General features: G+C 32.0%; 1 protein-coding gene and 1 long non-coding RNA gene across 3 annotated transcripts in view; one reads left to right on the top strand and one right to left on the bottom strand.

The window, feature by feature from the left end:
- LOC149491209 (uncharacterized) overlaps positions 1-15,923 on the bottom strand; it is a 445,824-nt gene that overhangs the window by 338,286 nt on the left and 91,615 nt on the right. The window lies entirely within an intron of this gene.
- LOC149491216 (band 7 protein AAEL010189) lies at positions 1,309-14,806 on the top strand. 2 transcript variants are annotated; one of them, XM_089714451.1, is made up of 8 exons: positions 1,309-1,409; positions 1,723-1,832; positions 7,357-7,429; positions 7,535-7,548; positions 8,380-8,448; positions 9,703-9,962; positions 13,332-13,512; positions 14,618-14,806. In XM_089714451.1, the coding sequence occupies exons 1-8, from the start codon at positions 1,388-1,390 to the stop codon at positions 14,714-14,716; spliced, it is 828 nt and encodes a 275-aa protein (XP_089570577.1). In that variant the 5' UTR covers positions 1,309-1,387; the 3' UTR covers positions 14,717-14,806. The 2 variants fall into 2 exon arrangements, with proteins under 2 accessions (XP_089570577.1, XP_089570568.1); XM_089714442.1 differs by lacking the exon at positions 1,309-1,409 and adding an exon at positions 1,546-1,654.

Here is a 15,923-nt window from a genome sequence, read left to right as displayed (position 1 = left end):
ATCCTAGTTACAAGAGGACATAGTTGCATTTTATCGATGCTAACATTATTTAAACTTTTATGTGGCTTTTCAAAACTCGTTTCATAATGCAACACTATGTTATTGTGTGAAACTTTAAATTGAATTAGTTTTATTCAAATATATTATATGCATGAACCTCGAACTAAACTATTAGTATTTCTATCGTTTGTTGTAAAATACAAAATTCTCGCTAGCGTAGCCAATTTCGTAACCCAAACATTTGAATTTGAGTATAATATAAACTATAACATGGATCTAATGAATATTGCAAAAGTTAATGCTTACTCAACGACTACAACATAAACCACAAGTTTATGTAAATTTGTTTCGCAGTACATTGCTTTGATCGCCAGTGGACTAGAAGATACATACAACAGAAGCTTGATTCCAGAAATAATTATGAGTAGCACTCACGCGGTCGTTGCTAACGACGTCCGAAATAAAAGGAGTAAAACTGGAAGATTTATTATATCCATATTCGCATATGAAACAAAAAAGGCTTTATGTATTGTCGCTTAAATGCCAATTTGGCGCGAGCTTTTAGCCCTATATACTTAGTTAAAAAGTGCACTAAGGTTTAAAATTAACTTAACATAGTGATAGAAGATTACATTATTCGCATGATTGAATGAGTACTGTGAAAGATTTCACATTACATATACATATAATATAACACTACTAAGTATCAACAAATTTAATAAGTATTTAATTGGAACATAACTTCACACTAACCACTAAAGGTGCACGTAGGTCTAGATAAGCTCCAAGAAAAAGTTAGCCCTTGTCCCATAACAGTTTACTTGATCCTTTGTTCGAGCGTAGTAAAGATATTATCACTTGCTCAAACGTCGGCTTGGGGAGGAACGCTACAAATCTTCTCTCAAAGAATAAGTACGCAATCTAATCTCTCATTCATAAAACATATTGAGTCTTTGACATTAATAGCATTGAACTTTTCAAACTTATATAAACATCCAGTAAAAATGTATCATTCTACAATAAAAATTGTTATCGATTAATAATTAGCAAATATACAATTAAACAAAAACACATAGTTCAAATCAATTAATAATAAAAAAGTTTTCGATGGGTTTTTCACGCTATAATCTAGACGTACGCCTGAGTTGAAAATGTACGTTTTCGTCTTAAGATTTAAAATTCATTATGGAAAGAGAGTCTCCCTTTGAGCGAGCTTTCTGAGTAGGCAGTAAAGCTGATTTTGCATAAACCACCCATACGTCCTCTGATAACGGAGGGTTTATTTAGTCTGTGACGCCGCAGCCTCCTGGCAGTGAAGTCCAGACAGTAGAGGCGGGCGGACGTGCGGAAGGGCCGCAATCTGGCTCGCTATTCCGACTCGACCACTATGGTGGTGACTGAAACGTCAAGTAAGTATACTCGCCAGTATTTTGCGTCACTTTGAAATATTCTATTACAAACAATATTCCCCCGAGTAGTCGATTCTCACATGAATTTTTTATAGAAACACACTTGTAGTATACGCGTGTCAGTCGTCGATAAATTGCCTTCGGAGTATTACGTTTATTGTTATAATTATTTGTTACATTTGACCGAATGACGACGATATTGGAAATGACTAGCCGACAGCAGCTCTATCCAACGATAGCATCGTGTACTTAATTTTAATTTTACGATTAACTTAGTTCGCTACAACTTTTCTAAACTTTTATTATGTTTCAGCTAATGACGATAACGATGCCGAATCCAAAACTTGCGGGAAGATCCTGGTGGTCCTGTCATGGATTCTAGTCATTGTGACTATGCCATTCTCGCTTTTCATTTGTTTCAAGGTATATATAAACATTTTATAAGCTTTGCGTTAAATTATGGCATTGTTTTAAATCAATATTTTTTTATTATTGTGGTGTTGAATAAATATTTTTTTTTCTTACTCTCTTCTTATTTTTTCTGTTATAAAATTTTAAAAACTTTATATTTCAGTTAGCAGTGTAATCCATACTTATATTATAAATGCGAAAGTAACTCTGTCTGTCTGTTTGTTACTCAATCACGCCTTAACTACTGAACCAATTTGCATGAAATTTGGTATAGAGATATTTTGATACCCGAGAAAGGACATAGGCTACTTTTTACCCCGGGACATAGGATAGGTTTTATCCCGGAAATCCCCCGGGAACGGGAACTATGCGGGTTTTTCTTTGACTGCGCGGTCGAAACCGCGGGTGGAAAGCTAGTAAAATATAAAACAAATATTTATTAAAATATTTATTTTATGTTATATTTCGTCACAACTTAAAAAAATATTTTTGTTTGCACTTGCAAATTGCGTATGTATTTGTATAGCAGCGAGAACAGCCTTTTTATTACGGATTTTGTTCACTTTTTATTGCAGAAGCTTTACATTGAGTTGTAACATGTTTATTGCACTTGCATTCAGTTGAACATTTCCTGGTGTCCCCGTAGGCTGAAACCCCAGGGGACAGATATATTTTCTTCGCGAGCTTTTAAAAGCCAATAGAGTCATAATATGTGCCAAATTTTATATTTATTGTGGACTCTTTATCGCCTTTATATCAAATATCGATACTCTCCAATACCGTCTTCAATCATAATAGCATTTTTGTAATATTATGGTAAGATTTGAACATAATAAAGAGGGAAGATTTAAAAGCTCGTTGAATAATTTGAGCAAAGTAATTTCAGTAGCCAATTTTTATATTAGTAATTTTGCCATTTAGTGCAAATTTATAATTAATTATTTTGTTATTATTTAGTAAATATTAAAAATTAAAAAAAAAATATGGGGGGAGGCCTCTCGCATTCACGTAGCGATGCGTTTTACGTAAGCCACTACTAACGAATAAAAAAATAAATAATACATTTTTAATCTTATATATAAAAATGAATCGCAAAATGTGTTGGTAAGCGCATAACTCGAGAACGGCTGAACCGATTTCGATAATTCTTTTTTTATTATATTCCTTGAAGTACGAGGATGGTTTTTATGTAGAGAAAACGTAAATATGTACCACGGGCGAAGCCGGGGCGGACCGCTAGTATGATATAAAATAATATGCAAGCAAAAAAATTACATTAGTAAAAGATAAAAGTGTATCTTATTATACAATTTTGGTGAAAATGGTGTGGGCGAATTCATATTCGTACATTATAAAAAATTATACTCCTGAGTTTGTATAATATTTTATTTTATACGAACCAATTTTTGTGTTCTTGACAACAGATTAATTTGAATTCACTTACAAACTCCTTGAAAATGAGCTTTTGAAGAGCGTCGAAAAACTCAAGGTGAGAAAAATTGACTGACTATAGGCGTTTATTCCCTTTGACGGGAATAATCAGATAAAAATACTCAATATACAAGACAGTTTAGGCGAAATTGTAAAAAAATATTGTTCAAAATAAATATTGGAAAATTCCGCGATTTCCCTTCAAAATTTTGAATAGAATTACAAGATTATTTGGTATTTGAACACTTTTCAGACCAGTTATAAGTTTTTTAAACTGTATAGGGTAACTAATAAGGTAGTAAGAAATATATTTTTACTGAAACAAAAACGCTTATGCGTGAATAATATATTATTAACGCTGAATTATATTACTATAATATAATTCAGAGTAGGTACGATAATCCTTTAAATTAACATTAAAACTTGAAAACAATCAGGCATTTGAAAATAACGATTTAAAAATCCTGAAAAAAAATTGTAACGTAAATATTGTGGTAGGTACTGCAGAATGTACAATATACCTATATATATACTATATACTATATACTATACCTATGTATTTATTATTTTTAAAAGTTTTAATAAATTACAGTAAAATTTCAAATGACAATGTTTCCTTTACATAATACAAATGCATGTTTGATACTGCCATCTACGAGAATTAAGTAGAAGATGCTTTATCTAAAATCTATCATCGCGATTATGATAAAAAAGTGTATAAGAATAGACACTCGGCTCAAACCACATTAGCAATTTTGATTGGCATTTTCTAACATCGTACGCTTGGATGATTTATAAGTATTAAAGCTATTAAAATAGTATGTAAGCAAGCGTATTTTAATGTATGTACTGCAGTATAGACCCTTAATTTATTTATTTTATGTAGGTATAACTGTAGATTTTAGTTAATACGCGTTATACATTTATAAGCAAACGACAAAAGAATTAAAATTATTATCATTTAAGTCAATTTTGTCGATCTTTTTAAATTGCCTGATACGTAATTGTTTTTTTTTTTTATAAATCTTAATTTGGTTTTACATAATATATACTGGTATAATTATTGTTCCTCCTGTCTATATGTAACTATTTTGTACCATAGTGAATCGTGACAAAGCAATAGTTATTACTATTGCTTTGTCACGATTAAATAAATAATCAATAATATTTAATAAATAATCAATATAAGCAATGTCGCATATGGTAGTAGATAAAATTCTTGGTATTTCCACGAAGCATGATTCGAGGAACTCTTTACTTGTAAGCAACTGTTTAGCTTGTAAGCACTTTCAACCAAAGAGAAAACTGTTCGATAGTTTATGCACGTTGAAAAAAATTTCACATGTCCGTGTCTATTTTATCATGTAAATCCGTCGATTAGAATTAAAGGATGAAACATTTTTAAGGGCTTTAAAACCTTTCGCGTTTTCCGTCTCATGCAACTAACTGACTGGGAGATCGTCAAGGGGTTGCGTTTACATACATATTTCATTCTCTCAATGCAAAATTTCTAGATACATAGAAAAATAGTACATTGAAAAATTCACTCAATGGGATTTGTACAATCCCTGCATTCGAACACTGCGAAACATTGTGAATTCTAGAATGAAAAATAATATTACATCATATATTATTATTATAACTGAAATCATAGAACAGCGATAGACGGTTTAAACAACGAGTCGCTATCACAATTGTATTCTAACTAGGTTGAAAGTTTCCTCGTTATGTCTTTGAGTCAAGTTTCAATTTTCCCTTCGTATCTCCTGCAAAATAGAGGTATCTTATTCAATCTAAATTGAATAGTAAAGTTGCTTATGCATAAAAGATATACTTACGCTTTCAACATATTTATTTATATAATAAAAGAATTAATATGATTAATTATAATAACATTCTACACGTATTTATGCTTTTAATTAGTCCCTAGGGAAGGTATGTACACAATATTCTATTCATGAAAAGAATACTGAAAACCCTATTCAGTAAATTGAAAAGCCATGTAAGGCTCTTATTTCTATAATTTTTATAAGGTAAAAAATAAAGTCTTTCAGGTGTGACATAATCTATCTACACAAAATATTATTTGATCTTAAAGAGAATTCTTTAACAACTTTCTTCTAAAAATAACCACAATTTAAGACACGTAGCGCTACTGAAAAGTATATTTCTCTGAAGCGTTATTATTATTTATTGACATTATAATATATTCTTGAGACCTTCGAAGTACCTACACGATCCTTTTTTTTTTGACGTGACAACGTCTTATAATTCGATAGAGCCGGCTGCACGCACGAAAAAACATGACTCATGCGGCGTTACCTCGCTCTGAGGCGTTCCATGTAAGGCTTGAAGTGCGAGCGAGAGCGCGGAACGAGCGACAAAGAAGCACAATTGGACGTTGTCACATTCAACTATCGTCAGTAAACCGACTTTACAGACAACCAATACTTTTTTTTAAGTAGGGAAATATTGCATAGATACCCACGGCCTCCGGGGAACGGGCCGTGGGTTATATCGGATTCCTACCGACCAAAACCCCACTGTATTCCGTCAAGCCGCATCAACGACGCGGACGGGGCCAAGGGTATAGGTAGAATTCGTCCGTGACCCCATCAGCAGCACCTACACGATCCTAGAAAACATCATATTTCTAGGTTTATAGCTACATGCAAGATATCCAGCGGTTTAATGTGGATATCAGGTTCGTTGCGGGTAAAGTCTATATTTAACTTTGCTTTCTCATTTTCTAAGTTAGATTAGTTCTCAGTAATGATATTGGAATCTTAAAGCGTTGAGTTTATTTTTAAAGTCATCAATTAAAGTAGAAATCACAGCGGAAATTACAGAAAATATGACAGAGATTTGATACAAGGTAATTTTAATAGATGAAGGTTTCAAATGAAGATAGGGACTTTCTTTTCATATGCAAGTAAAATCAATATTCTCTTCTGGTTTAATATATTATTTATTGCAAATTGTTATTTCTTGGTCGGTTAATTGAGTGATATGTTTATTGATATGGTCAGATTATGAGATCATTTCATAATATCTATATCCGTACCGTAAATATTTTGCTATGAGTTATTTAAGAAATAAAATTTGGTCTGTTTACATTAAATTACTGGCAAACAATTCTCTTTGTCTTACCTTCGTATGGTAATTTACACGTTAAAGTAGCCTTAGATGTTCTAAGCCTCTATAGGTAATACCTAATCTATATTAAAATAAAAACGAATCGCTTAATGTGTTGCTAATGGAAATCGAGATTTTTTAACATTTTATTAAGGCACAAGGATTGTTTTTATGGAGAAAAAACATGAAAACGAGGATATCCGATATAGTATGGGAATAGGGCAGTACAAAGTCTGCCGGGGCAGTTAAGCATACCATAAAATCGCTTCGTTACGACGTGAAATAAATAAATGAAAAGGGATTGATTTTCGCAGCGCACATCACAAAAACTGCCGATCGCATAAATTATTCTAATATTTTAACGATCTTCGCTACATAAGGCCAATTGACAGAAAACCCCAATGAATTATAACGTGATTATAACTCAAATGACCCAATTGAAATGACCCAATGACATGTCATTGTAATATTGTTTTTTTCACATTCCATTTTATGTCAGCCTTCGGACAGACATGGGGGGCGAGGTTTTGATTCATAATCATCATCATCATCATCAGCCCATATACGTCCCACTGCTGGGACACGGGCCTCCTATGAGGGTACAGGCCATAATCCACCACGCTGGCCAAGTGCGTGTGGCGGATGACACATGTCGTCGAACTTTTTTAATTCTTCGACATGTTGGTTTCCTCACGATGTTTTCCTTCACCGTTCGAGCAGTGGTGATGTTACAACATGCGCAGATAAATTGAAAAATTAATTTATTTCCTGCGCGCTCGCCTGGTCTCGAACCCCAGACTTATCGATTCGAAATCCGAGGTCTCACCACTGAGCCACCACTGCAGGTGGTGGTGCATTCATAATATTAAGAGCTTATTAGGAGATTTAAAGGCTACCTATAGCTGAAAGATTTTAAGGTTTTCTTAGCATTTATGAAAAAAACAAAAGCTAAAATGGTAAATATTTTTAGGTCGTTCAAGAGTACGAGAGGGCTGTCATTTTTCGTTTGGGCCGTTTGCTTACCGGAGGCGCTAAGGGCCCAGGTAAGTATTACATATTATAATAAACTATGAGAATAAAAAATAACAATTATAATATATATTGAATAAGCATTTTGTTGTTACCCTTAACAAATTTCTATTCAACAGGAATATTCTTTATACAGTAGCACCTCTATAAGTCGAATATCAAGGGAGACGCCAAAAAATTCGAGTTATAGAGTTTTCAACTTATGGAGGATTTCGACTTAGGCGGATTTTGATTCGACATAAAGAGTTTGAGGTTTATTCTTATCAATTTTGAGTTACAGAGGTAAAATAAATTAAAATTCAACTTGCAGAGGTCACAAACATGTTTTTATTTATTATAAATCAACATTATTTCAAATCATTTTAAAATAAAAAATATGGCATTAAAAAGTCAGTATTTTTTATTTTGCTTTAGATAATTTGGTTGTTCTCTAGCATTTTATAATCTATAAAGAGCAGAAAATTCTTCTTTTTCAAAGATACTGGTTTGCTTTATAAAATTTCGTAAGGTATTCAATACGGTTCTTGCCTCTTTGATGGAAACCCATGGAGCGCATGTACTATTCACGTCTTCTATGTCATCTTAATCATTAGTATCGGTTTTCTGAGCTACTGAATCGATAATTTCGTCATCAGATACTTAACGCAAACACGTGTTTCATGAGTCATAAATTAATTATCGTATAAGTACTCCTAAAATGTTTTCTAAGAAACAATAGTGTACTGGTTGTAAAATAAAACGTTGCTATGTTCGAGATACAGAGGTCAAATTTGATTTTTCGAGTTATAGAGTGAAAATATGTACCAAAATGGCTTGGAGGGACTCGGTGATTATTTCGACTAACAGAGGGACAAAATTTCAAGTAATAGAGGTTTTCGGGTTTGAAGGGAAGGGAACAAGACATTTTTTCGAGATTTGGAGGTTTTTGACTTATCGAGGTTCGACTTAACGAGGTGCTACTGTATTACCATGTATTGATTCTTACGCAAGAGTCGACCTGCGCACGAGGACGTATGATGTGCCACCTCAGGAAGTAAGTTCTGAAATAACTACAAGATCAAATACTTCAGGTTATATATATATATATATACTTAAATCAATTTATCTACTTTTAATAGAATCTCATGCTAAGCTTTATTTATCCTGTCCCTGAACATAAATGTAAGATTACGGTAACAGCCACTAAAAATAAACAAGATTATGGCATTACGATAGAGTCAAATAATATTAAATAAAATATATTAACAGCTGTAACGGTAACTTTGAAAGAAAGAAAGCATTTAATTACTTTGAGGCAAAAACTCAACTGTATATAAACCTACAAGGACTACGATTAATTTAAAATATAATACAAACAAAGAGAAATTTTCAAGGGCCACAATTATTTGCTTTATAATAGTTCAAATATTTAATCGACTTCAAACTTCAAATACCATAAATTAAAACTTCAAACATACCACTTAAATCTAAAAATACATCGCCATTCACAGGTACGATAATATGTTCCGTTTGACAGTAATGATAGGTTTATAAAATTCAGTATTCGTTTCACAATGGCGTCAGTATATGCGCTATAATTTGCCAGCTGCTAACGTTTGCAACTGAAAATTCACTTTTATGCAAGATACCTATTATGCAGGAAGTTTAGCTATTCGCTTTGCAAAATATATAATATAAATTAATTATTTGCACAGCAATCAATACTCTCTCGATAAGTAAATAAGCTGAAAAGGTTCATTTAAAACGTTGAATGCTCTTTCAGCAAAGTCTGGTTCAATTTATTCACAGATAAAATATTTTTCGCTTCAGTAAAATAATACCGTTAAATAAGATAATTCGTTATGTAGGAATATTACAATTATACATTTTAACTATACGCATTATATAAGCTAATAATTTGATGTTAAAAGGTAACTAGATAATTAAATTTACGTGGAAAAGCATCACCACGCGCTAACGCGCTAACAAATTTATCTCCAGTTTCAACTCAATTGCACACAGCGATAAACATTCTTTCCGTCTTCCGGATTTATGAGTCTATTATCGAATTTCGTACACATTGTAATATCACGACCTCAATCAGTGACGGCACATGGACGGCACCGATCGACTACATCGAATTATAATTAATTATTGTTCTAATACTTACCTATGTGTGTATTATTGTTAGCTATATCTAGAATCTATCCAATTGATTGTACATCAAATGACAAGGAAAATTAATACAACAATACCAAAGAGGGGTATCCAATATCCATATAAGGTGTTCGTCTTTCCACAAATCTAGGTTCTAACTAAGGACTCCGTGACGGTGTCTGTTGATGCCGTTGTGTACTACCGTGTACACAACGCCACTATTTCCATCGCTAACGTGGAGAACGCTCACCACTCCACCCGGCTCCTGGCCCAGACGACTCTGCGCAACACCATGGGAACCCGCCCCTTGCATGAGATTCTGAGCGAACGCGAGACCATTTCTGGCAACATGCAGCTGTCTTTGGATGAAGCTACCGAGGCATGGGGCATCAAGGTGGAGCGCGTTGAAATGTACGTAACTACTATTATATAATTAGAAGTCGTGTTCTAAATTCTAATCGCACTAAATACTAATGTTATGTAAGCAATTATCACTAAGCCAGAAATAATTGGAGGTTTGAATTTCAATGTATAAATCAATTAATAGCTCTATTCTTAATGCGCTATTTAAGGTATTTCATATCTTTGTTATAACTAGCTACATATAAATTGTATTATAAATTATTTATAGTACGTGCTTGCAATGTGACTAATTTAAACCCAATAAAGAGACACGGTTTTCGTTATTTACAGATAATGATAATATATTATGATTTCGTAAAAAACCAATTCGGTAGAGTAAATTAAAAAAAATATCAAACTTATTTATAGATAAATATCAAAGTATCAACAGAAAACAAAGAGCGATAGTCTTGTAGTTTTTTACGTTCGACGTGGTTCGACGTTAGAACAAAAGTTTCTCACAACGTGTTATTTACGAATCAATAATTGTCATTTGTCGGAAAACTAGGTTAATAACATAGAAGGATTTTCATAATACCCTCGTCACAAATTATTTACATTTGTAGGATATTATAAGTTATTGGCTATTGCTTTCTCGTCAAGTCAATAGGTACCTAATGTATCTAACTTTATTGACAATATAATGGATGCGAATGTATCACTATTTATACACAATTTCAAATCGTTTTTTCAATAAAATCAATATAACTATAATAGCTTACTGTTTAATTATATACATAACATTTTAAATACTTCAAACTTAATTTACTTAATGAACGTCTTATTATTCGCAAAATCAAGCTAATAAATATAAACATTATGTTGTAGCTACTTCCCGATTTCAATGGCCAATTAATCACCCTGACACCAACATAAATGTTTTCAATGCTTCGTGCAAATCAATACTTACAAGATACAATGTAAAAAATAACGAACTTATTATTGATATCTGGTCAACTCAATTGACGTCCATAAATAAAATAGTTTTAGTTCACTAATTACTGAAAGTTCTTTAATACAACTTGCATACTGGATTTACGCTTTTTTCTTAGTTATGAAAATAGATGAAAAAAAATTTTTTCTTTCCAATTATCGTTCACTAATTAATGAAGTTTCATTACAGCTGACATTGAGGAAAATTATGTAAAATCTAACGTCATTTTAAAATATACGCGAGGCAAACACTAGGTATAAACTACGGTATTGATTTTGTTCATATCAATTAGTAAGAAACTACTCTTCTTTTATTAAGGTGCTGCCCATTCAAATGTAATGTAACTTAATGTACAAAATGTATCCTTGTCATAACTTTAGCATATCTGACAGAATTAGGTCTAAGGGCTCTGATATTTAAGGCGATGTTTGCCTGAATGTTTGATTCCTGTTAAATACTAGATAAAAAAGATACATATTTGTTGTATTGAATTAAATATCCCTATATGATAATCTATTAAATGTACTTACTCCAGAATACTTTTTAACCCATTAAAAACTCCATTGTTTAAAAATGAATACCCAACGAAACAGGGCAGATATTGTCGATGTCGATGGGCTTCCGAGTATTTTGTTTTATATCATTTCTTTTATGAATATCGCATAGTATCTATATAAACATGTAGTATGAAATAATAATATGATGGATGCAAATGTTTTATTCGGAAAAGCTTTTAGTGTTCATTCATATTGATTAACAACTATTTCAATGTGATTTTATAGAAGCATTATTATACAGTACATCGTAAAATTATTAATTGCTACTGAAACTAATTCCCTACCCGTAAAACAAAGGTTGTTGACCGGACCGCAGAGAACAAAACTTATATATATTTGAAGTAATACATAATAGACTGGCGGAGGGTTTTCATGCTCCGTGAGTTTATATAACAAAAATAAATACATACCTAATTATTTATAGTAAAGACATAAGATAAGATGCAGTATATTTTTATTATTATATTATTTTATATTGCATTCGTAAATTGTCCTTTGTCAAAGTACAATACCCTATATTCTAGATTCATAACAAATGGAAATCATCCATTTCCCGGGACGCTCAGTTGACCTAAATCGAAAAACTGTGTTGTACTATATTTATATTATGATATACTATGCTATTGTTTCACCATTTTTTCGTGCAACCTTTTTTAAGGTAATTGTTTGACAGATTATGCAAGAATTGTTAGTGAATACGCCATTTGAACCTAACACTTAGCTTAGTTAGAGTTTTTAGGAAAGTTTAGTTGTCGTTTATTCGCAAGGTATTGAAGATCGAAATCGAAAGGTAGTGAGAAAATCGCATAAATAGTTATATTATAGGTAATTTAAATTGGAGCTACCTGCGAGGATTAATCAATGCCTTTATGCAGAATGCGTAATGCGGCTACTCTACTTACAATGCAGATTCAGGTGTAGCCTGCTGCCTGTGCCAACATCATTAAAACAGACATCTCACAACAATAATTAATCGAGGCACTAACAAAAGTAGCCTCTCCACATTTTCTGAAGATGTTACCATTTAGGACGAAAAATTTTCGTTTGTTCATTGTTTAGGTATATTTGAAATAAAGTTTATTCAGATTTTTTTTTTTTAATCTCCTCTAAACCTGCAATCTGCCTTATTAAGCATTAAGCTGGTGGTTAAAAGTTTTAATGTTGGCATGCATGGCAAACGCCCAGTGGCGTCTCCATATAATATTTTCTATGATCATGGTGAGTCTGATTCTACGGTGGAAGGAGGTCTTGTGGAGCTCTCCGTTTTATGCGCTTAAAAGTGCGAGTGGGCTCCATCATGTTCCAGGCAAGTACGTTGGGGTGATTTTTATACGGCTTTTATATGTCTTAAGTTTCTTGAGAATTTCCTCTTTAACAGTTGGAATAAACAAGTCACGGTGAAGATGACAATTGAATATTCAGATTATGAACATAAATAAATGCGCTACTACCCTTTGTTATTTCGGTGATTCGGTGATATATAATATATTATAGTTAAGGTCATTTTATTAGACGTTAATTAAGTATATTAATTATAATAATATATTACTTTAACATTTTACTTTTCTACGTATAAAGTTCACATTAAATTGAAAATTAATAAGTCTTTGCAAGCTGCTTCATTAAAATTAATGAGCGTGGTCGATGTTAAAGCAAGCTGTATTGGAAATCCTGTCCGGCTTGGCGTGTAAGGGTGCAACTCTACCACCAATTATGTGCGAGGATGTGTAGCGAGGAATGTGTTTGTAAAATACCAATCATATCGCTTTATTTAGTTTGAAGTTTGTAGCGTTTAGCGTTTGAAGCGATACTATTGGTTATTTATAAACACTTTCCTCGCACATTATTGGTGGAAAAGCAACCCCACAGGTAAATATTATATTATAGCAAGGACGTGCGCCTGCCCGTGCAGCTGCAGCGCGCCATGGCAGCGGAGGCCGAGGCAGCTCGCGAGGCGCGCGCTAAAGTGATAGCCGCTGAGGGGGAGCAGAAGGCCTCCAGGGCTCTACGCGAAGCCTCCGAGGTCATTGGCGACAGCCCTGCCGCACTTCAACTGCGTTACCTGCAGGTTGTATTCTGTTGTACATATTTGTATATGATATTAATTACATACTGTGCAGTTATGTATTATGTGTAGCCGTATTATCTGTAGCAGTGGAAGTTAATAGGACTACAATATTATGGCGTCGCAATTATTATAGAAGCGAGAAGCAAGAACATATTTCTGACTGGATTATATCTTGGAAAGAAGTTCTTACTTCAATAGAATATTACATTGTAACTTTCCGAACAAACCTTTACTTGATGAACAGTTGAGGATAAAACAGAACTCCCTCGTTGCATTAAAATTTTCACGGATTATTAGTCAGCAATTAAAGCTTCAAATTGTTCTCATTTACCTAAGTGATTAATGCCTAGTATTGGGGTAACTATAGGAAATTTTAAATTAATGCAAAAAAGTAAAAAACATGCCAATGAAATTCGTACACTGACTTAGGTATATCATTTTTTTTTATGTAACATAGTAAGTAAATCTAAATATACCTAATGAGTGACTATAAACAGAAGAGTGTGAATAATTTCAATTTAACTGACAGTAGTTAGTTAAAAATCAGAGAATTGTGTTGTTTACTTAATGAAACATGAATGAAACGCTATTATTTAGTAGGTATATGTCGTTTGACATAATAATATAGAATTCGCTCGCTGATAATTTATGATACGTACAAATTTATACTATATTTTATTATTTAAATTTAAATCCCATTGCAGGATTGCAAATTTCCATCAAATTACATTCATTGTAGTAGCGTTCAATAAAGGGATTGTAAATCGCAATTTTCGTATTAGGTACACTCGTGTGACTGAACATCTGTTAAATGAACCAATATTATATTACTTACTTACAGCAAATTGTTTTTGACCTTTAGTTAATGATTTTATCGTGGGAGTCGAGTAACTATAGTTACTTCATTGCAAAATGGTCACGTTAATAGAAGGAGTGTTGCCTTACTGTAAGAGTGTAAGATTAAAGTATCGTATTCTAGATCCATGCTATTTATTTGTACATATACCTATATTTTTTTAGCAAGGAAGTCTCGTAAGTCTCTGGGATTGTGCTAACAGATTATGTGTACTTGGACTGTTTTAACTTAAAATATACATTTTTACAGACTTTGAATACTATCTCGGCTGAGAAGAATTCTACAATTGTATTCCCGCTGCCAATTGATCTCCTCACTTACTTTATAAAAGCAAAGGAAGAATCTTAAACGACGACGCGGTCTGATTACCGACAAATGATGACTCAGAATTAATAAATTATTATTGATTTTAGATATATCTATCAGACGTAGGTACTTATATATGCACTTGAAAATAGATGTCGATTACTTAAAAAATGGTAGAAAAAAATACAATGTTGCTAATCATCAAAGGATGACATAATAAAATATTAAAAAAAAACCTAGTCGAAATGTCTATTTACTATTAGGCACTTAAAAATATAAGATATATTTTGTCGTTGAATATGCTCTTAAGAAGTTAAATATTATAAAGTTTAAAGTTGCAATGTTAATTTAAGAAGATCTATATTATATTTATATGCATATTAAACTTGAGTAGAAATCACGTATTTACATATCAAACTGAATTCTTAATGTGGTAAAAAAAAATAGAATCATAGACGCTTGTTATATTGATAATATTAAACTTGATAATTATAAAATTATTATTGTATACGTTCTAAAATTTTATTCTTGTTGTATGTCGTTAGCAGATAGTGCACTATACTATTTAGATATTTACATGTTTCGATGTTTAATTGATAACACAGATAATATATCAACTGAATGTGTAGCTTTTTGTCTATTTGTAGCTCAATAGGTATACAAATAATACAGTCTAAGAATCTTAGAAGTAGAGATGGTAAATCCAAATCTAAACATACAAATTGTCTTTTTAGTTTTTACTATTCTATAAATTGTTAAGTAATTATTATTAATGATGTAACAATAAAAATGTAGTTAATTTCGAATATCATATTCGCAGATGTTTGAATAGAAATAGATTGTGAATTTCAATGTCATAGCCTTTTTGAATTGTAATAAGTGTCTACTGTAGAATTATATACTTATGCATTTTATTAGTATGTATGATTAATAATATATTATTATAGTTTTTACATCAGTGGTTTGAGCCCACCACTGATATGTAAACACTATGTATAATTTATGTAATTTTTGTGTCTATTTATGAAAAATAAAATTAAGTTATACTAATTGGTGTTTTTGGTATTATTCGTAAATAACACTTTACGATTTAAATTCAAACACAAATCTTACGATAGTATGGGAAAATAATTTACACAATACGATTTATGAGATACCTACTTTATAAAAAATATTCTAGAAATACCAACTTATATTTTAATTTTAAACATAATAAAATTTTCACGTACTTATTAGCATTTCATATTTT

This window comes from Colias philodice, chromosome 1 (genome assembly GCF_061535455.1).
Source record: "Colias philodice isolate Cphi_HAF_F1 chromosome 1, ilColPhil1 Martin Lab GWU primary, whole genome shotgun sequence".
Classification (NCBI taxonomy): domain Eukaryota; kingdom Metazoa; phylum Arthropoda; class Insecta; order Lepidoptera; family Pieridae; genus Colias; species Colias philodice.
This window is presented reverse-complemented; position numbering and strand designations above follow the sequence as displayed.